The sequence below is a fragment of the Monomorium pharaonis genome, chromosome 7 (genome assembly GCF_013373865.1).
Source record: "Monomorium pharaonis isolate MP-MQ-018 chromosome 7, ASM1337386v2, whole genome shotgun sequence".
Taxonomy (NCBI): Eukaryota; Metazoa; Arthropoda; class Insecta; order Hymenoptera; family Formicidae; genus Monomorium; species Monomorium pharaonis.
This window is the reverse complement of record NC_050473.1, coordinates 10,115,819-10,139,170: the sequence shown is the minus strand read 5'-3', so window position 1 is coordinate 10,139,170 and position 23,352 is coordinate 10,115,819. Positions and strand designations below refer to the sequence as shown.

Below are 23,352 nucleotides of genomic sequence, written 5' to 3'. Positions count from 1 at the left end.
TTTAAAATATTTATAAATTGGACGTTGCTAAGTGATTAAGAATCAATTTTTTAAAATTTATAAATTATATTAAAGTACTTTTTGATGACTTTCTGAAAGCAACTGTCTTGAAAGTGCGTATCGCTATCTATGGAGCAAATGTTTCATGCTCCGTTTCTTCTGCTTGATAAAACATGGCAGCGGCGGCTAATGGTACACGTCTTGTCTTATTCTCTTTAATATCTTGTTAAGTATATGGAAAAAATAATTGATTATATGTTTTCTTGCTTGTCGTTTAACGAATACGAAAATCTGTAGCAAATACTTTTTTTTTTTCATTAAAGCGATCATTGTACATAACCTCAAATTATATATTTTTTTATTACTACAGCAATAAAACCATATTGTGTTTTCTAAGAATTTTGTACTTTACAGGTTGGTTATTAAACAATATTTTTGCGACATATAAGTACGCGACGTGCCTTAATTTCTGTCCTGCCAGTTTCTTACAAGCGCGAAACTATGCTGCCAGGAAAGGTACGAGAGAGAAAGCAAGGAAGAAAAAAGTCAAGGTAGTCGTTCAAAAAGTGGGCTTTATTCCGCATAATCAGAGAGCAGCAAAGTTGTAAGTAGTTTCTTATAATATATATGAGAATATATATATATATATATATATATATATATATATATATTAATATTGATGTTTTTTGTGATATTAGTGAAGCTAAAAAGAAGAAACTTGATGTAAAGAGTATTATATTAGATGATAGTAAGAAGCCTGAATCAATAGATAATGTGTGGATTGCAAAATTTCACAAATGGAAAATTAATTCGTTTGAAGAAGCAGTGCAGAATCATCGTGAGACGCATCATCCCACTATATACAATATGCCAAATGCATCTATAAATGCATTGATAGAATTGGATATGCAGGTAAAAACAAAGAAAAAGAGAAAGAGAAGTGTATGCGAGGTATACACATGTATAAGAACATGCTAAATGTATAACCATGTGTTATCAGGGTGTGAAGAAGACAAAATTTGTTGGCGCCTTCACGCGAATAGCATGTGTACCACATGCATTTGACCATGGCCAAAACAGAAGAATACTGGCATTTTGTAAAACCTCCGAAATGGAGGATATTGCAAGAGATGCTGGGGCTCATTTTACCGGTGGTAAACAATTAATAAAATTGATTCAGGTAGGATAATAATATATTACTGTTTTTCTTGCAATAGAATTGCTCATTTGTTGCATGCTATATGTATTATGTGTCATATAAGCTTAGTTATAAAAAATATTTTAATTAATCATTACCTATGGAACTTGTTTTAGAATGGAGAATTTTCATTGAAAGAATATGATGTTATTGTATCAGAGCCAAGTATCTTACCTGATTTGCTGTTGATTAGGGGATTTATGAGGAATAAGTTTCCTAGCGCTAAATTAGGTTAGTGGAAATATAATTATACTTTGAAATCTTTTTTATCTTTATAATACATTGAGTGCACTTTATACTGTATAAATACATTGTTAGTAGAAAGTAGTACATCTGTCACAACACAATAGTGATGGAGAAAATATATACTTAGTACAATATCTGGAATTCAAGCGTTTATATAAATGCTTGTTGAATGTCATGCTTTGATAATAATTATGTGATATGAATTAATTAAAAAATTATTGATCCAGTTTTAAAATTTAAATTTCGCGTAAGATTATCGAAACTATTTAAATTACTTCTATTAGTTTTAAATAAATGTTTCATGTTTTTATATTGTATAATTTTTGTTCTATTAGGTACTCTAAGTACCGACTTGAAGATGCTTGTAAATAAATTTTTAACTGGCATAAAATATACGGCAAAGCCACACGACGTTTTTAATTACTATGGAACAGTCGAAATTCCATTTGGCACAGTAAGTTGTTGATATTTATGAATATTTTGCATTATTATAAATCATTATTGATGCTGATTATGCATTGTATTAGCTAGCTTAAATTGCTGATAAATTTATTGTTATAGCTCGATATGGAAATAAAACAATTAGAAGAGAATTTTGCTGCCATTCTTCAGGATGTCAACGATGCGAAGCCACGTCGGCCGGGACCTTTTATCACAAGGTAACATTCAAAATTATTTAAAATAATGATCATGCTTTTACATATATAAGATATAAATAATTGATAATTATATTTTAATAGAGCTCGTATTAAATGTCTGCCGTCTCCAGAAATGCTTAAGGTTGACTTTGAACCATATCTACCTAAAGATAGCGCACTCAAAGCAACACCAGCAGCAGTAGAAGAAGAAGATGACGAAAAGCCAGACGCTGTTATTGCGTCTCATTAATTTTGTCCAGAGGGCTATGAATAAAATATCTATAGTAAAATGTACATACTGATAATAATGCTTATTGAGAGTAAGAATCTATGTCTTCCTCACAGCTAATGAGGTTTAATATCTTATATATGTATTTCTTTTTTAAAAAGTTAAATTGTTTTGTAAATTTTTCTCCAAAGCTAAACTAAAAGAAGCATATTAAGTTATTGATAAAATATTGCTAAATTATATATATAAAACAGTGAATGAATGAGCGATTATATTTTGCATTTTTAAATTTATAATCATTACTGTTTTATACGAAGCGTGTTGGAAATGTTGTTCATAGCCGCATATAGTTTGACCGTAATAATCTTTCACCGAAAGGCATATAATTATGCGGGACGTAATCTCGTTAACGTAGATAGAACGTGATGACTATGGTCTATCGCTTGTGCGTTAATAAGCCACGGTATGCGGAGGGAGACAGAGGCGGCTTTAGAGCTAACGGTGCCCCGTAGGCAACGTATTTACTGTTAATGAATATCGAGATTCTACTTCATTGCGCGAGCCGTTGTACACACAACGGCTTCGGTAATAAAGCGCTTAAAGCTTATTTAACTTCTATGCGCGAGATCTGATGAAATCTTATTGCCTTCTCATAGCCTAAGACGAAGCCCTTGCGTGCAGAAGCAAGAGCTTCTGCAAACACAAGGTCTTTGTAATTATTAATTGCAGTTCAAGGCAGAAGGCGCACGTCACAAATGCGTTTCGAAGCGAAAGTTTTTATATTAGAAATGTATTTTCCAATGCGGTTCTCTTTAACGCAGGACGTTTGTACGTTTCAACGAGGATATTTTAATGAAGTTTTTGTGCTTGATTTTTTTTAAATTTAGAAAGAAGATCCTTGCGGATACAGATATTTTATATAACTGCAAAAAGTTGCGATTCGCAGATAATTGAGCAAGATTTTTACTAAGTGACGATTCAACAAATGATTTATTAATTATTCAAATATTTGTCTCTTTGCGTTTTAGCGTTTGCGAGAGTCTAACGTTAACGTGGGAGGTCTTTGTAGTGAGGATCTCGTTGAAACGAAGGTAAACACACGGGTCACGATTGTTCCAATCGAACGCGATGATGCACTTTCACACGTGCGGTCACCCAGTTCACCCGACGGCATAGCCGTCTCTGCGGGGAAACGCCGCGTCGTTACGTGCGGCGAGACGAGCGAAGGAGGAGGACGAAGAAGGAGAGAAATAGAAGGAGCGGCGAGAAGGCAAGTGAAGCGAGGGAAATGAGAATGGAGAACACGGTGAGCGGCGACCGGTGGTGGTGCGGCACCGAGCGATCGGTGGAGGGGCGACGACTCGCCTACCTGCCGGTCGCGGGCTCAGTCGGTGTTCGCCAGGTTGAAAATCCGTCCGTCGCTTCTCCTGCCCTTCCCAACTGGTTGGCGATCGTACGCGCGAGCCGGCCACGCGTTCACGCGTTCGTTCTTTCCTCCTGAGGAACAAACGCGTCGCCGGAAACGCGTCGGCTCCTGCCGTGAGAGAGTGGCGTTCCCTTCCCACTGATCGATTCCCTCTCGGTATCGATGCCGAAGATCGCGCGGGAATTCTTCGGATAGTTCCTCTGTCCGATTGTACTACCAGAGATTCGAAGAGAAAATTTTGCGCGTGAGACCAGAGGAGGTCCGCGTCTTGTGTGTGGAAAAGTGGAGGAGGCGCATGCACGCGCGCGTTTGCGGCACGCATCTCTCTCTGTGTGTATGTGTTTACATATGCTGTGATCCGTGTTGACTGTGTAGGGTGCAACGACACGACGAGAAAAAGAGATAGAGAGAGAAAGAGAGAGAGAGAGACAACGAGATTTCAAGTTTCGCTCTCGACGCCACTCGCTCCGATTGCCTCCTTTGTAGACATGCCCCTGCTGAACGGCCAACAACTGCGACATTAGGTGACATATAGGCGCACACGTGCACCAGTCATGGTAAGTTTGTACAGACCGCCTCCGGTTCGGAGCACGCGCCCCGCAAGAGTCTCCGACGACTACTCTCGGTGAAGTCGGTTTCCCCCCGGAGAATCACCGAGAGTGGATGTAACGGCGGATCTAAAGTCGTCTGCTTGAATTACACACTGTTGTTATTATTCTTGACTGTTGCTAACGTATTAAATTACACCTGAACCATACTCTCTGCTCGCTGTAATTATTTTCGAAACTTTGAATATGTTCCAAGATAAAAATAACTCTTCTTTACCGCCGTTGTTGCATCCAACTTCTCGGATCGTTATTCATCTTTTCGTTAAACCTAATCTGGGTAACGACGCCGGCGCAATTTTCCAACGATGCGCTGCGGGTTTTATCAAGTATATACGTATATCTTTTCGAGCGGGCGGAGAACACTATGGGAAATGAACCCTTACGCATTAAAATTATGCGCGCGGCTGCTCTCACGTGCACGGAGTTTAAAGGGCATCTTATAATAAAGGTCGACGCGCGTGTGAGGAGGTACTTCAGGCCCAAGCGGTCTTTGATATCTTCATTTCGCGTATGCGAGCTGCAAGAGAGGAAGCTCGCAAGGTGAATACGGACGTCGGATTGGTATGCAGCGGCCGTAATTTGCAGCCACAAGAGTGTCGTTATTATGGCATACACGCAAACGCGGAGTTTCGCGCGTGGCACCTCCGGCATTTTTTAAGAACCCTTCGCTGTTCGTTCTGCCGAAAAACTGCCGCAAAATATAATCGCGGAGACTACCCTTATCTTTGATCCGTATAATATAACAGTAAGTAATACGTACACGGAAAGAACGGTTTTGCTAAAGGATCTTGAAAAATACAGACCTGAAGATAATTCTGTTAGGCTCAAAATAATTATATACGGAACGTTCAAGCTGGTTGCTAGAACTTTCGCAACATCACGCACATTAAGCGTCGTATGTGATTTTGATGGTCCAACAAAATTATTTTCAGATCTATATCTCACCAAATTTTAAGATACCTCGGCAAAAAACCCGTGCGGTAAAACGACGTTCAGCGACGACGACGGGAAAGCATTTATATAATTTATATGCTGACAAATCATTCAAAAAGCATCCGTCTTCGCCACAGCTAATCGTGACCGGCACGAATTGAGAGAGGTGTCGATTCAGGCGTAATGATTCGCATTAGCAAGCGTTTCGGGAACGGTTTACCTCAGCCGCTGTTTTACGCGCGCGAAAGAGAGAGAGAGATCATTGCAGCTGACACCTAACTGGTACAGTTAGCGGCAGTTGCACCGTGCTTCTTACATCTTTCAACAGGACAGCTTTTTCCGACGGCCTCTCCGCGCAAAGAAAGTTTCATGTGCCGCGAAGGATTAATTCTATTCTCGCGCGCGGATAATAGATTGCGGACGATATAACGCGTTGCGCATTATGCAAACGCTGCGCGCCCTGCGTTGCGTGTCTCGATTTATTTTCCACGACGACGACGACGCGCGATCCGGTGGATCGTTGCGTGCTGCTTATCGCCCGAGTTCCAATCCAAATTCATATAAGCAGTCGTCTTTAATTTACTCTCAATAAGTAGACGTCGCGCGCGGATCCCTCCTTTCCACCTCGATGATATCTGGGCTTGTTAATTTGTATGCATGAAGATTCAATTTACAACAAACGCATTTGGAGCTTCTCTCTGGCTCGTGTAGTTGATATAATTTACTCGCGCGTATTTCCGAAAGACATATCGCCTTGACAAGTTGCACGAATTCTCAAGGCGCATTAATATTGCAGGTATCTTTTGAAAAATTTGATCGCGATATTTGCGAGTGGATCTTTTACTTTCCCCGACTTTCCCGTATCTCGATCGAATTATAAAAAAAAAAAAACTATCGAAGCCCTTGACTGTCACTCGCCAAGTTTTTTGACGCGCTACCATCTCACGAAGCACGTCGTGAAGTCACGCGAGGCAAGAGATCGCTGTACGTTGCAAGGTCTAAGCACCGATAATTTCTTAACTATGTCACGATACGATGTCCTTTCGTGAGGTAAACCCGAGGTCGAAAAAAATCGGATAATGTCCGCTGACAGTAAAAGGTAGCTCTCGAACGGCAGAGGCAACGTCTGTTGAAATTTGCTAATTAGCTGAGTGTTATTTATTTAACTCATTGCGTACGGCTCCGCGAGATATCTCGTGTTTATCGAACCGATCGTTGAGACCGGATTACAAGATTCCCGTATTTGCATCTTATAATCTCACGCTGATGGTGAATTTGAATAAAGTAATTGTATCTGGTTGTTACGCTGTCAAAATAAGAAATGATTAAACAACAATCTGTATAATAGAATTCTGGAACAAATTGTGAATAGAATCTCAACAGAAAACAAATTACGTTGGGTTAAAATTCTCGGAGCTCCGAAAAATATGCGTGGCGCAAAATGTTAAGATTTACGTGAAAGATAAAATTGGAATGAAAATAAATATTTTTGACTTACTATTACGGTATTACATAACAAACAGTCGTACGTATTATTGAAAAAGAATTTATGTAACAATTACCTGTAATTTTTTAGATGCAGAGTCAAATATTTCAAACATTTAAATTTCATAAATCAATCTCGGTTTCTAATGGGGGAGCGTTTCACGGATTTCCAAGATCCTGCTTCTAAATTTCAGCGTCATTTTTAATGATTTTACGAGCAAGTTTTACTTGATATATCGTTGTATTACACTCGTAATTTATCAAAACGAAATATCCCGCTCTGAAATAAGCGCGGTTGCGCACTCATTCCGACCGTCTATAAGAGAGAAATACCGGTTATAAGTATGATTTAAAGTCTACATCTCTCGGCGCTTCGCGTATCTCGCTCTCGATACGCTTTATCCGCCGTATGAATCTCTCTCGGAAATGCTGTTCGCGGTGTTGTCGCGCATTTCTTAACGGCGATCTTAATAGATCGCGGGTATACGTATCGACGACGATCGGGCGAATCGAGATCGATTCCGGGCCGTTATCCTGTCGGGACGACGGCGACGGGGCGTTTTATTTAACACACGCTGCACGCGAAATTACGGTTTTGCGTATACGCGCGCGTGTCTAGCCGCGCGGGCCAGTCATGCGTGCCGGATTGCCGCAAAACCTGGCTCCAGAAACGAACGCTAATCATACCCTTGCAGGGAAAGGGAGGAGGGGGGAGGAAAAGGGGAACTGATACGTGTCTCCGTAACGTTTTCCTCTTTCCCTCGATCCGTCCCCATTGTTGCCGATCGGCACACGTGGTCCGCACCCTAATTGCATCTTACTCGCGACGCTGGCGGAGCTGCAGTATGGAGCCGTGTCCCTCGTTTCGTTTCCACGGCTCGTTCGCCGCGGAAAATTGCAAATCGACGATTTTCGTGGGAGCGCGGACGACGCGATCTGCGAGCGCGTTTTCTTTCTCTCTCTCTCTCTCTCTCTCGTGAGCGCAATTTTCCCTCTTCCGCGTGAACTTATCGCGACCTTTCCGCGATAAGGTCGTGGGATCGAGTACGCCTCAGCGATCGCTCTAATGCACGTTTCTAATGCACTCTGTGCTGATATGTGCACCAGGAAATCCCGGGCGGGATAGACGTAATACGATCGCGCAATTGCTCGGTCCGTCTGTCTGTCTGTCTGTCTGCCGCGGTCCTTTCCTCCTTTCTCGAATGCATCGATTCTTTTTGACCGAGGATTGCGCGATCCAGTTTCACTCGACTGCACGAAAAGCACCGAAAACCTTTTACCCCTCCTGTCCGCAAATCGGTCCTGGCGGCAAATCGTTCGTTTCGCGCGACCCGATATCCCGATAAAGTATCATGTACCGCTCCGTACGGCAAAATATAGCTGAGATGTAATCAGATATCTCTGTGCTTACAATTTTAAATCAATTTTATCTTATTGTCATATATTCATGGAATTCTGCAAGATATACTTGGATGTATTGTCTGTAAAGGGATATCTCTGGGACATGTGTATATAATATAGTTGGTATTACAGTTAAACTTTTTATTTAAATGGAGAAAAAATCAAGAGAAAACGTTATATAATATTAAAACGCGATTATAATTTGAGATTAGTAAACGAAAATGATGTCAAAGTGTATATCTCGAATTATAATTTCCAGTTAACTTTAAGATTATTTAAACTAAATTTTCGTTTGAGATTTAAGACATCGAAAATTGTTGCAAATGGAGAAATGGATGGCAAATTCGTTTATACGTATATCTGAAAATATATCGTTCTTCTTCATTAGCTCAACAAAAAAATAAGAGCTCTTTGTTGTCGAGCGGAGGGGACAAAACTTGAGTAATAATAGTAGCGATAGTTATTAGCGATTCGTTGCAAAATGCCAGCGTGACATTCACGCGAAGGAAAGTCCGTACGCTACGAACGAGCGAGGACTCGAGAGACACACAGAGCGGGTGAGGGCAGGGAGGAGAGGCAGGTATATCAGCTAAGGAAAAATGACGGATACGAAGCGGTTATGTGCCAGGTCGACCGGTTCTTCTTGTTACTCACTTCCTTCGCGAGACATATACTGGGTGACGATGACAACGCGCTCGTCCGCTGCATTAAGCGCGCCGAGCTGCATCCTCTTGCTTGCAGCTTAGGGAGGCGATGATTCTCGCCTTGACGCGAAGCTACGTATCAGAGGAATTGAGAAATTTCTCGGTTAGGTAACAAAAATGAATTGGACAGCCTAGCTCTTAAGTTAATTATTAATAACTAATTAATTGATAAGCGAAAAGAAATCAAACGCCGTGTCAATTATCGCAGTACGTAAATTTCACTTGATACGACTGAAAGCGTCGAGTTAAATAAAAAAGCTACAATCTGAAAGAAATGTTGATCTCGCGGCGCATAATCATAAACATGCATTTCATATAGCCGAGTAAGCCGAGGCTAAGAGGATTCCTTAGGGGCTAGTTCTTTTCAGGCTGTTAATTGCTTGTTGAAATTCAGACGGGAGTCGAGTGTATTAATCTTAGGGCGCTTAATCAATTATCATTAGTATTACTGCACGCCGGTAAATGCGCCGGCTATCGTAGCGCAAACAGGAAGGATTGCGTAAGTGGCGTTAGATAAGTGTTAAATAATCTTCGTCGCCGCGGGTCTCTCCGCGCGCGCGGATCCTTTATTACCAACGGTAGTCGCTTATGAAATTCGCTATAAAACGAATCGGACGACTGAACTTTGACAGGTGCAAATAATCGCACCTCGCTAATGACGGCGCGACGACGAAACTGCGATTCGCTAATTGCGCACAGAAGCTATACGAAAATCAAAAAATTCCCGTCGATCCCGTCGAGATAATAAGATGCATCGAGTGTCAATTTGCATTGGTATTTCGCGGATTTGTGTACACGCGAGAGATCGCGAGTGCGTCTCGGATCTTTTCCTTTCCGCGGCGTCGTAGTCTCGATAAATTAATTCATTAACGAGCTTCACAACGCCGTGCGAAGAATTAACGCGCCTAACGAGATAGAGATCCGCTCTAACGAAACCATCCCTCCCTCGGGCGCACGTATAGGATGTGTGTAATCGTAACAAAGGGCGAATTCTCATGGCGGTTGCGGCATGGATGCCTCGAGCACACGGTCTTTTTTTTTTTCCCACGTGTCCCAAACGACGCGTCTTCGCGCTGCAAGAAAACGCTGCCGGCAAAACGCAGACGCAGCGTCGCGACAATTTCATTCGTTTTGCGCTTTCTAATAACTTCGATATCGCCCTCAATCCTGACGAGAAAAACTGATTCTTCAGCTTCCAAAATCGAATCAATTAAATTCTAATATTTCTTAAGGATTAAAAGAATTACGAATTATCTTTGTCGAGTTCAATTGATGTTTGTATGATGGTTCTTAATAATTTCATATTTAATCTTATAAATACGTGTTATATCAATTTCTTTACACAATCTTTTGTTTTTTATATATTATACAGTTAAACAAATTATTATGAATTATATCTCAAACCTGAAGCAGCGTAAATGAACAGCAGTTTTATTTTTTTAATTGGCAATGGACTTCAACATATACAAAACTTTTTAATACACGTATATCATTTAGTTTGAATAAACTTGTGCTTATTTGTGATAAACTAAGGAATTAGTTCCTTGCAAAATGAAATCTATTATTTTCCCGGAGTAATCGGTCGAAAGGATGAGGCGTCTCGTGATGCTCGCGATCTTCCTGAATCAGATTCAGGAGTAATTATGGTCATTTTCCTCCAAGATGTGCGTCACAGGGCGGATGTAAAAAAGGCCGAATTCCTCTCTTCGTCACCATTGTGCAATACTCGAGCGCGAGGTCCCGCTTTCAAGGAATCCTAATTACACGCTCGTTTTCCTGGGAAGAATGATTCAAGAACGCTGCCATTGATCGACGCGATTACCACGCTCCTCGAAATTCCTACGAGACCGGCTAGAGACCGGCATACGTGATATTCGTGTATGGGCATCAGAGGTTTCTCTTTGACGGCACCATCACCGATCGATCCGTGGGTATCATAAACGGGTATCGCGGTCTCTAAGTAGGCAATGATAGAACCAGTCCGAAAGTGTGTATGTGTGCGCGCGCGCGCGTGTGTTTCATTTACCTCTAATATCGCCTGTAACATTACGTATCATTTTCTCGTCAGCGTTAATTGGGCAATTAAGAAAAGTGATAAGCCGTAACGTTCACGTAAGCCCACTTAGGCGTTAATATCGCGCGTTTTTCTAATAATCGCGCCCTTCCACGTGAGTGACGATCACCATCTGGCGCTTAAGCTCCAGCAGATAGGAAGTGAAAGGAGAGCCTGTGCAGTCCCTTCTAATCCCGCGGTTTTGGATTTATGCATATAATATCACGACACCGGGTATTCGTGCGCCTTTCTCAGGTCAATGACGGTTAGGGGAGGGGAGGGCGGGGAAGGGGGGAGGGGGGAGGGGGTTAACGTGAACGTATGTACAGTTACGCGAATCGCCGAAGTCGACGGTGGAACGCCGAAGAGGAACGGCAGACGATGAACGGACGGCCGGGCAAAAAGGAGGCCACAGGCGACCTGACCGTCACCGTTATATCGGCGCCCACGGCGGTGAAGGCACTTCGGAGCTCACCTCGATTTACGACTAGTTTCTCGCTAACTTAGCACGTGTACTCCCCCCTCCCCCCAATCCCAGTCCCATTGCCGCCGCCGTCAACGACGACGACGACGTTTTGATGCTACGTTTGACCCCTGCACCTACCTGCTGTTCAGGTTTACGCAGCTGGCCGCGACATCCTCCTCTCCCCGGGTGCAACGGGTACACGAGCAAATGAGGTATAAATTAGGACGTCGTCTTCTCGGAGGGGAGGAGCGGCGTATCGCTGAATGTTTGAGAATCCGTCGAGCATGAATGTCACACACCTGTTGTCATCGACGATTCACAAGCAGACTCGTATTTTTATAAATTGCTCCATATATCCACTTGCACTTTGCGCGTTACGTCTATATTCGTCTTGCTGAAGGCAAGGTGTAGTATTACAACATCGAAACGTCTTGATAAGTCTGTATTTATACAATTGCGACCAGCAGGAAATTAATTTCAAATGTGGCAAAAAGTTTGGTAAAAAGTTGAAGGAATCATATCGTCATGGTTAGCTATCACGGATGTTTTGTAAGAAGATTGGAGTTATATACCGGAAATCGTTGTATGTGAAACGATTTCTTGTACTGCACGGAAAATCGCGCCGGCACATCGATCGAGCGGCACGCGAATCGTTATCACGATTCTGTCATCAGACCACATTTTCGCCAGACGCAAAGATACGAAGAATAGGAAAGGGGAAGTACGGTCAACTTTCTTGTGCCCCCTGGTAATTCACGTTTACCTGTTTGCTTTCTAACTGTTGTGTTGCACTTTCTTTCTAGAGATCGCGATGCGCACGTGCACATCGAAAAGAAACGTTTTCCTACTTTTCACGGAGCATTAAAAGTCCCATAATCTAATAATTATGAAAAAAAAAGAATAAAAAAAGATTATATTTTCTTAGTTCTAGAAATGTGTCAAAATAAAAGTTTACATTAACATTTTTTGTAATATTTTTTGCTAGCCTTGGTTTTTATTTTGTCCAATGACAAGGATTTAATTGGCGTTGGTCTTTTCTTATCTTTTTCATGCACGAGTAATATCATACTGCAATTTCAAAGACCATTCTTGCCACTCTCTTACCTCATCTTCCGAGTTCGTGCGCGTGCATAGCTTTGGTATGCGATTAATGCATAGGTGCATGCAGGAAGAAGGAAGTCGGCACGCAGTAACGCTAATGCACTCCGCGATCGCTAAATATCTTTGAAATTAAGTTTGCGCGAGTTATTTTCGCCTATTATCATCGAATTTAATAGTTACTTTAACTACGTCTACACCATGATTTTCACTGAGAAAAACAGCGGAACGTAACGCTTATTTGAGAAAGATAGGCGATAATCTTTTATGAAAAAAAAAAACTTGAAAGTGTTTATAAATCCTTTGTGTCAGTGTGTTTCGAATACTTTATTCTTAACTTAAATCTCATCTTTAAAAGAAAAGATCTTTGATTAAAAAGATCTTTTTAATTACTAAATTTAGATAATTATTTTCTCATTTTTTATTTATATTAGATTTTCCAATTAAATTTATATAATATTTTGTACGAATTACATAATTAAATTTAATTAAATAACGAAATGAATGCTATATGCTTTTGCTTTTAAACAAGATGAATAATTTTCCATTTTCCAATTTTCACATTTTATTTGAAATATGAACATTTTTGAACATTTATTTAAATAATACTTTAAAATAATGGCTTATGTATTATATATATTATTACATATTTCTATTTGGTTGTGAAAAAAATCAGGAGATGAAAAATGAAAACGAACAATTGTGAATATCATTTAGATCGTGTTTGATCATAGCACTTTGACCTTTATGTAATATTATTCTCACAATTTTGTCTTAATTTTTTATTTTATGTATATCTATATATTTGCGAGAAATTCGCTTGTTCTTCTCATTTTGCCCTAGAGACGCGGTTTTTTCGCGCAGTGAGAGAAACGTATCCGTCGCGCAACAAGCCACGCTATCACCGTGACCGCGAAAGTCCCCGCGAGGACCACCTACACGCCGGGGGAATCCGGCTGTAGAAAGTTCTTCGGGTATTAACACGGAAAACGTGACGACATCCCGCGGGCCCGACTTACTTCGGATGCGGCGCAAGGGAGCGGCGACACGTTGCATCCGCATTGGGATGCACCCTGCTGCGAGGCGGAATTTGTTGGCGCGGAATTTGCGTCCGTTCCCGTGTCGTCCGATCGTGTAACACGCGGCTTAGAGAGCGGACTTTTGCGGATAGGTATTCCCTCACGTTCTTACGTGGCCGAGTCGCGGCTTTTGTTCATTTATGTACCTATATGAAATATATACACGTAAAAACATATGTAGAATTAATTAAGCGCTGTAAAATCAAACACTTTTTTTTTGGTTTCCTGATTTTTATAGACAGATAATATATCTGCGATATATTTATATTACGAGGATATGCGACAAAATCTCTGTATATTTTTGCACATTATATTACGATAGGTTGTTAACTGATGTTGATACAAGGTAATACGTCAGCAGGATTCCGATTGCAATAACGTTAGCAATCGTAATTAACGTTAATAATGGTTATTATGTTAGGGAAATGCGAGGTAAAACGTAATCGCGCGTTTTTGTTTGAGAAAGTTTCCGCTTCACGCTTGATTTCTTCGACGAATAGTTATTTTTCCCCCGGTAATAGAGTTTCTATTGTACTTTACACAAAATACGAAATACACATGGACGATCGTGTATTTCCTACGAGGGGCTCCGATCTGGTGAAACTGCTACCGAACCGCATGCTTCCACCGCGACCTTTATTTTTGCGTAAATTATTATCGAATTATTTTCCGCTCTTCGAAAGACAGAGAAAGAAAGAGCGAGGGAGAGAGAGAAAGAAGAAGAAGAAACATCAATCCGTGCTTTCTACGCGCATTAATGCGTGCTAATGCCGGTGATTAGGAACTCGCGCCTGCTCATCGCGGTCATAAATCAACGTTACAAATCCATAGTTGAGGAACGAGGACCGCGGCCGCGCTGAATGCGTGCACATCCGCGTATGTCGCCGCGCATTATCTATCTCATTCGCCCGCGTCTGTTGCGTTAATTGTCGTTTTGGAATTGCACGGTTACCGTTCCTAGGAAGGATGACGCGAGACGCACACTTCCCGGGTGCGTGCCCGACGCGTCGATATGCATTCTCGCACGTAAGCTTGACGCGGACCGCATCGATAATAAATGAAAGCCGTTCTCCGCCGACTCAAGTGAATTTGTTACAAGTTTATATGGCCATGAGTATATGACTATGTTAATATATTGTATATGAGATCATTGCAATTTTCGCTCAAATAAACTTGAAAAGAGTAACCGTGCTTGTCATTTCTGTGTTATTTTACTTTTATAATTGTATTTTTATTGTTATATCTGTCGCTTATCGCTGTATTATTTCCCTTGCATTATTCATTTATTTGTTACTAATTAATAATTGTTTTCTTTTTTTGCTTCGAGCGTTTTTCTCTTCGAAGAAATCAAAGTTACAGAGAGCAATTTTCGTGCTTTTGAATTTCGATTATTGAACGGATACGTGTGCGAAATTACATACCGCGGTAATAGAATTGTCTGCGTTTGTATCTCCGGAATGCCAATCCCGCGGACGGTATCGGACACGTAGGCTGTCGGTTGAAGGACACTGCGTCAATGCAGAAGAAGACGTATTCTCCTGGCGCGGAGAGGCGCGTCTCTAAGCGCGCGAGGAGCGTTTTCCAGAGCGAGTTACCAGTTTAATCTTCTCCATAAGGAACGCGCGCGCGCGCATGTGTGTGTGTGTGTGTGTGTGCCGCTTTTAACCGCACACTGCCGGTTGCCAGCCGCGAGCACCGGCGAATGAGCGGGTCGTAGAGGCAGGTAGCCAGGTGCACGATACGACGCAGGATAAGAAGGAGGGAGACTACAAGGAGTCGCACAAGGAGACGGGGGTGGAGAAAAAAAAAGAGAGAGAGAGAGAGAGAGAGAGAGAGACAGAAAGAGCGGGGACGTGAAACGAAGTCGTAGGCACAAAATTCCCATCAAAGTTCACAGGAATGTGAATCTCACGGTGGGTTATGGCTATCGACAATCGGACTTCGTCACTATGCGGTCATCCGTGTCGTCTAGAAAGACTTTAACGGTCGGGATCTCCAAGATTTTCCCCTCTATTTCTTGCCTATTTTACGACCGTGAACGAGGCACGTAAGAACGCCAGGAATTCGATTGCTCGAATGCAACGGAAACCGCAACGGGTCCTCGGCTTTCTCCAAAGTCGCAATCGATTGTGTCCGTTCTTGCGGCGGCTCGCACTTCGACGAGGATGAGGCCCAGACTTTCGCCGATCGCGCGTATAACACCGGGGGGACAACACCTCTCCCTTTTACCGCCGCGGCGGTCGTAAATTTTCGCATTTAACTTTAATTCGCAAATCCCCTTAGCATTCAACTTCGTTTCGTAAATCTCTCCCCGGTGGCTCGCGCAAACATGTTTTTGAGAAGCGTATTTGGCGAATTATTTTTTTCTCCCTTTTACGTCGACGTATTGCACGTTTCTGCGGTTATTACAACGTGACTTCTTCAAGCGACATTCCAATTATCGTCGCGGAAATCAACAGGTTAAAGCGGATTAGGGGTCTACTCAAGGCCCATAAACTCAAAATGCAAATTCGATTCCTTAATGTACTTGTTTTTAGAATCATATTATTGCTCGTGCCAGCAGATCATTAAGCCTCGCAATAAATTATAACAGAATAAAAAATCTAATTTATTAACAAACTGTCATTGAAAATTAATGCTTTTAAGACTGCTGTGAAAAAAAAAAAATAAATTTGGAACCTCTTGGACGCCTTTCTGTTTGTCTCCATACGTTCAGTGCCATAAGCATTTTGAGCTGATAGACGACAAAACGTATTCGATTTGACGTACATATCTACATACGTACATGATTGCGATGTACTTTTTACTGATTCTTTTTTTACGAAACGCAGCCGTGTTCTCGAAGAAAGGAGGTACGTACGATGCGTATAGTTTCGATTATTTCCGGAGCGGCTCTCGCAGGAGCACTACGTATATCATAATTGCAAAGCTGCAACGCTTGAAAACGAAGATGGAAACGTTGCGGCTGCACCGACCTAACGATCCAATGCCCGCGAGCGTGTCTGTAATTAGCGTCTCGATTAGTCGGCTATGTGTGCCGGGATCGGCGCCTCGCGACGAAGGACGAGAGAAAAAGAGACAAGGGAAGGGGGGAAGAGGAGAGGGAGAAAGGGATCTCGCGTCGGGAAGTCGAAAAATAAATCAAACTCGTTCTGAATGCTAGGCGAGTCAGGCGTTTATGGTAACGATTTCGAACGAGTCTTTAACTGCTTATCGCAAAACATATTGGGCAAAGCAGAAAGTACTTCGTCTTGAGTCACTTGGAAGTTATCGACGGCTTATAACCAAGAAAAACTTGTACCCGAATTGACAAGAACGGAAAATGACAGTATAACTGATAATTTTGGGAAATTTACGACCAGCAAAAAGGATTGGCGTTTGATTACAAAATGTTACTCTTGTCGTAATAGAATTGACTTTAAGCGCTCTCACGTACGAGCAATTCTTACTTTATTGCTACCTCTTCATCCCGTTTAAAGTGTTTTGACGAGAAATGAACGGCCCTTCCTGTCTATTCCGAAGCGAAATCCCGCAAATGTACGCACAATAATGGCTTCGTTCGTTAGGTATTCTTTAGACCGTGAGATGCAGCTTGTCTCGACATGTTTGATTGTCGCGCGATATTTATTGCGCCAGCCACTCGAATTTCTTCGTACGCGGTAAATGTCACGTGCCCTCAAAGAAAAGAACGTTGAACGGAGGAATGTACTTTAAGGTGTGTCATCTGTCTACAGAACGTGCCGTTTGTCGCCGCGAAACAACCTTTCGATTCGCGCGGTGCCGATTGCGAAAAATTAACTTAAAAGTTAATTAAAACAAAATAATTCCTTAAACAGACCCAAATCGACTCGTATCGCACGCGGAAATGACTCGCTAGATCTACCTTCTCGATATTTGCTGAAGTATATGCGCTACATACGAGCGCGACAGATGTCTCCATTATGGGACGTCTTGCGAGAAGAAACCTTCATTAAGGAGCTTCGACGTGGAATAAGTCATCGTCGGGGCTGCTTATAGTTGCGTGGCGCATAAACAACTATGCAGAGCGACCGTGCTCGGCGTCTATCGTTGCAATCTCGTTGCCGACCGTTTTATCCCGCGACGGTACAATGGATACACCGAGAGATACATCCGCGTGCCTAGCTCTCGTAGAGTGGGAATAATGGCATTGTTCCTTGCAGCTGAGAAGTGTAATAGCGCATACGCCATATAGCGGTGTGTATGCAGATGCCCATCCTGCATAATCGGCGCGTATTTGACACCCACGTTCGCGACCGGATGAAGAAGAACCGGAAGAGATCGAACCACGCTGTGGACGCGGAGAACGACGACGCCCAGAGACGACGCCGCGGAATTTATGGCACGCCGGCGTGAAAATGATCGTCGTTGTAAATCAGCCCCGCCGTCGACATTTGCCGATACGCGATCTCTCTCCTCTCGAGATCGGGATGAGACCGGATTTTTTTTTCCCATCAATTCGCAGGTCCCCGTTCACATAGTCGCGGGAGATGCGTGCCGGCATCGAGAACCGTTTCAAGAACGTGACATAACGTTTTCGCGCGCGAGAAAAAAGAAATCGGGGTGTTACGCGCTCGTTCGAACGCCCGAATGTTCCCATCGTCGCTTCAATTCTCGTCATCATGCCCGTAATTAACTCTTAACCGGTCGGAGTCTTACGTAAACCCACCCGTGTAATTAGTTACCAAATTGATAATTGTTCGCGCAAAATGGCCCGTATTATCGCATTGACGCAAACGTGCTTCTGTAACAGGAAAGGTGATTTTTTTATTTTTTTTACCCTCCAACAATGTAATATTTTTTGGCAAAGAGTAAAATTTGTATCGTTGCAAATATTTTACAAAATGTAAACAAAAAATGAAGAACTGACTGCTAGCTTTATTAATTACTGTAATTGTTAATTTTATATCGCATATAAATATAATCCATATACCACATAGACGCATTATTTTCTTTTGATAATTGAATCCTCTTCCCTTAGAGCGACGACGACGATGTGTTTCACGCGTGGCCGACCTCTCGTTAAAGGTATAGCAGCGCGAACTCTCTTGCGCAAACCTCTCGATCCAACCGTGAGATCGGGCGGCACCTCGGGGAAAGATTAAGAACGGCGGGCCCGGAGATAATTAAAAGTCGGCTCGTAAACGCGGTAGGTGCAGCGGTTTTTTGCGAAACCGCCGTCGTTAAATTTCGCCGAACTTTGGTGCGGACGGTGATGCACGCCACGGTGCGTAACGCGAGACGCGCCGTCCCGATGACGCGTCCTCCTTCTCTTAATTACCCTACCGGGTACTCGTGGATTTTCGCAATACGCCTCGCCCGTAACGCAACGAGCGGCGTCGATTAATTATATCGATGTAATTTAAGCAGCGAAGACCGAGCGACGAAGACGCTGGCTTCCCCTTCGCTTCGCCAATTAGCGAGGAGGAGACGGGAAGACCCGCAGGATCATTGCGCGCCACCCCGACGATATACTTTCGTCCCGTAGCGTCCCTCGAACTTAAATTTGCCTTAATTAAGTCGATTTCCTCGAGGAAGCCGGGGAGACATGCCAGGAGATCCGATTATCGCGCGGCATCCCGTTTCACGTTTCTCCTCTGGCACATTACTCTCATACACGCGCACACCTGACCATGCAGGCTAATCCTCCCGTTTATAATTATTTTTTTTACTGTAATGCGGATGATTATAAATTTTAAACAATTTTGTGCGATACTTTTTCCAGGAAGAAAAGTGTCGTTTACAACTGAGAATTGGAAAGTCTTCAAAAAAAGAATTCCCATTTAATTTATTTACACGTCCAATTAAAGTATGCAATTCTGTTTTTTTTTATATTTTGTTCGTTACGTTACATTTTTCAAAGATTATTCATCGTTTTAAAGTAACTATTTCCTTACACAAAAAGAGAGAAAGAGAAAATATAAAAAGAAACAATGACGCCATGTTTAAAGACGTTTCAAATCAAATTTACAATACAATTATATGGAAGAATATTTGCGTGGGGCGGAGGGGGGGGGGAAGGAATTCCGTTCGAGAAAAGCGGAAGTATCCCGAGAAGTTCTCACACGGCGGAACGGTCAAACTACGATTGCGTTCCGTCGGCGTTCCCAGGAGAGTGCATCGCGTTCGCGTTGAGGGGAAGATTCGAGATTACGTTATTGCACCCATGCCGAACGTGACGGAAACGCAACGATGCGTCGAGGTAATATAAATTCGAGGCTCTCACCTCGGACGCTCGCACCACGATAGAGAGATATAGCCATCCGAAACGTCCCCCGTATAATTATCGCCCATCGTGCTAACGTAATTATCAGTTAACGCACTTGGGTAGGGTAGGAGGGGAAGGAAGAAGGGAGCGGGGGAAAGGGTTTGCGCGCGGAGGAATCGGGAATCTAATGAAACGATGGAAATAATGGCCGACCTGTAGGCCTCGGCCTCGCGAACGATTCAATTTTCCAGCGCGTCCGAGCGACTTCCGGCACCGTAAAGCATCGCGCCTGCTTTTCGCGCGCGGACGTTCGATTTTAACGCGCGCGTTCATTACGCGCCGGGGCCCCGTGTCCATTATCCACGGAGGAGAAGGCAACGAGGCAAAACCGATACCACCGGCGATTTATGGCCGGCCGCGACCACGGCCGATCTCGCCCTACGAAACTCCGCGCGGGATAATTGATAATTTTCTCAGCGGCCGCCGCGATATTCGCCCCTGTCGCGCTTCACGGCGGATTTCGCATCTCGGCGGCGTCTCGGAGAGAGGAAGAGAGGCAACTCGTCCGCAGACGGCGCGTACAGGGCGCACTCACTTTGCTTTATAACGTTTCAACATTGATATCAAGGGGAAACATCGAGATCACGATTTAGGAAGCTGATCTCCCGCGATTCCATATCTCGGGGCGAAGCGTTCCGCGGATTAAACGCGTCGGACGGGCGATTATCTTCTCGGATCGGTAAGCACGCACCGATAAAAAAAAAAAAAGAGAGAACACCCCGGTCGCGGTATTAATCGACCGCGCGAGCAGCGGTCCGCCACCTTCCGCCGGCAATCAAACGTTACGTACGTGATGGCGCAACGCGTAACGCGACATTTAATAATCGCGCCGATAGATCAAGCGGGCGTTATTCGCGCGCGCGTAACACTGGCGAATCGAAATGAATATCGGTTATCGATACCGTTATCGGTGGCTCGCGATCGCGGAGCGCTCGCCCCCGGGGGATGGAAACGCATGTGCACGAATGCAGGACGAAAGCGGAGGCAGGCAACGATTCTATTTCGCGCCGCTTGATTTGTGGGCGCGCATAAATTAATGGCCGCGAGTAAATTCAGTAGTCGGCCGCGTAACGAGCTCGGTGAATCGAACGGGTTCTATCGAACGGTGATACTACTATCGCCGAGATATTCGGCGAGGCCGGCCGGAGGGATGAAGGGCGACCGGGTGAGAGATCGAGAGAGAGAGAGCGGGGCTCGCTCCTAATTCCGGCCGTGACTCACGAGCTCCTTCTCGAGGATGCGCGATTATTCGCGAGAGCGCCCGGAGCCGGAAGGCTTCAGCCTTCTCCCTTTCTCTCCCGTGGTAAAATTAACTTGCCTTCGACGCGCTCTGGCTCGAGATCCGGGCCGAGATAAGGGACGGTAAACCGTGGACGGAACCGACGATCGTATCCGCTACTCGTAACGTGCACTTTCGCGCGTGTGCACATGCGTGTGCACGCACTGATAAATAAATCGACAAGCGTACGCGCGATTCAGCCTCGATATCCTCGATTCACGTTCGTTGCGACGCTGTGCACCGGGGTGCGATAATGGTACCCGGTAGATACGCTTTCAGCGTTCGAATTTATCCTTTTTTTTTCCCCTCTCTGTATCTTTGCCACCCATCGGTTCTCCGATGGCGAGACGAAAGATCTTTGAAGAGTTTCTGCGGGACGCATTTGCGAATAAATTAAAATATTCTGTTTTATTTAAGAATATCGTAGGTTGCACGATATATTATTAAACTTTGCGATATTGTCGTATTCTTTCCTTAGGAAAAAAATTGAAAGGCTATTTTTCGATACAATTTCGATACAAAGCCGCAGGTTCTCTTTTGTAAAAAAAGCCATGCCCTTAAATGTTAAAAGCATGACCAGAGAGAGAACCTTCCCCGGACGCTATTATTGCATCTATCTGTACTTCACCGGATGGATGTGGCCGTTGATGTTATCTCCTCTGTTCCGGAGCGTTATTATTTTGCACGGTGCGTTGCTCCATTTAGCTTTTCTTTATGCATCGGAAAGTATATAGATTCGAGCGAAAATGCGAGTACGACGAATGCAACGTCACGCGCGTAGCACTGCGAATCGAAAACAAAAGTCTGATGACATTGCACATCTCGCTGCGAGGTATTCGCTGAACAAGCTGCGTACTTTCGGGTCACGAGGGCAAGGATGAACGGCGAAGTGTGTTCATTTTGATATATATTTACACAATTGACCCTTTTGCTAAATATATAGAAGAATGTCTGCGTCTTGATACTCCTCTGTCCCTCTCTTTCTAAAAATTTATTGTTATAAAATGGAATTAATAAGGGACTCAAATTTCTGCAATGTGAAACGAAAATTGAATCTGTAATAATCGTTTTGTTGTTATTTTTCAAAGTTACTTTTAAGTTATTAAAAATCGGGCACTACTTCGAGCTGTTTTAAAATACGAGTTTTATATTTGTAATATACGAATTTGCGAATTTTACGCGTCGGTGATCAAAGCCTGTTAAAGCGTTTAATATCATTGATATAAAACTAATTGTACGTAATGTAACTATACTGAGAACTCATTTCGCGATGGTTTTAAACGTATTAAAATTATAAAACACGTGTTGTTTTGAATTTCAAATCATGGATTTATAAAAAAATAGCGAATAAACTGATTGTAAAATGTTTTATACAAAATGTTTACACAAAAGCAAACTGTGTAAATAATTTCTGCACAATTTAAATTAAGTGTGAGCGCTATAATAACATGTGTGTATATATCATAATAACGTTTAAAAATATAGTTATTTTTTTCAACGAGAAAAAATGAAAAAATGAAAAAAAATAAATTTAATATTGCATATTTGTTTAGCGGGCAGTCTGTATATAGAAAATATAAATATTGAATAAAATTAAATGTAAACATAAGGATCAAAAGTTCAAGCGGTTATTTAATACCATGAATACTTTAATATTATAACAAATATTATAGTTGTGTGTTATAAAATCTGTTTCAATATTTGCAATGTCGCTGCAAGGATAATATCCTTTGGTTGTACAGGAAATGAAATTGCTCGCAATGATATATTGCAATCCGGTACCCTTTCGTTCCTGCCTTTTGTCGTTACGTTATTTAGCACGACTGCAAATCGTGTGGCGAGACGTTTGGCTAAGTTTCGTTATCGCTATTATTATCACCAGCGTCCTGTTTCGCGAAAATGAGAAATCGTCGTTTCTTTCTTTTCGCAAACCGCAACTCTTGCAGCGCCGGTCGGCCTGCCATTCCGGTAGAAACGCGCCGAGTTCGATACTATTAATATGTGCAGTTGCACATTCTCGATATGTAAACTCGATCTAATCAGCATAACTAGCCCTCCACAACGTACCTAACGAGCTTCGTAAAATTCCCACCTTTCCCCCTGTCTCTCTTTTCCTTCTCCCTCGTCTCCCATTCCTTTCCAGTCATTCTTCCCACTCGAGGAGATCACCCGGAGCGAAGAACCCGAGAGTACCAATGGATCTGACGTTATAAAACTTTAAGC

At 42.8% G+C, this 23,352-nt stretch overlaps 2 protein-coding genes across 2 annotated transcripts in view; both read left to right on the top strand.

Moving 5' to 3' along the window:
• Positions 1-77: 77 nt before the first annotated feature.
• On the top strand, positions 78-2,390 carry LOC105839594 (39S ribosomal protein L1, mitochondrial). Its single transcript, XM_012686025.3, has 8 exons — positions 78-192; positions 415-604; positions 699-912; positions 1,001-1,180; positions 1,315-1,429; positions 1,780-1,898; positions 2,006-2,103; positions 2,185-2,390. The coding sequence occupies exons 1-8, from the start codon at positions 174-176 to the stop codon at positions 2,330-2,332; spliced, it is 1,083 nt and encodes a 360-aa protein (XP_012541479.1). The 5' UTR covers positions 78-173; the 3' UTR covers positions 2,333-2,390.
• Positions 2,391-2,720: 330 nt separating this feature from the next.
• LOC105830331 (cadherin-99C) overlaps positions 2,721-23,352 on the top strand; it is a 111,157-nt gene continuing 90,525 nt past the window's right edge. Inside the window, exon 1 of the mRNA XM_028194979.2 lies at positions 2,721-4,294. Within this exon, the coding sequence (XP_028050780.1) occupies positions 4,292-4,294 (3 nt within the window). The 5' untranslated portion in view covers positions 2,721-4,291. The remainder of the gene's footprint in view (positions 4,295-23,352) is intronic.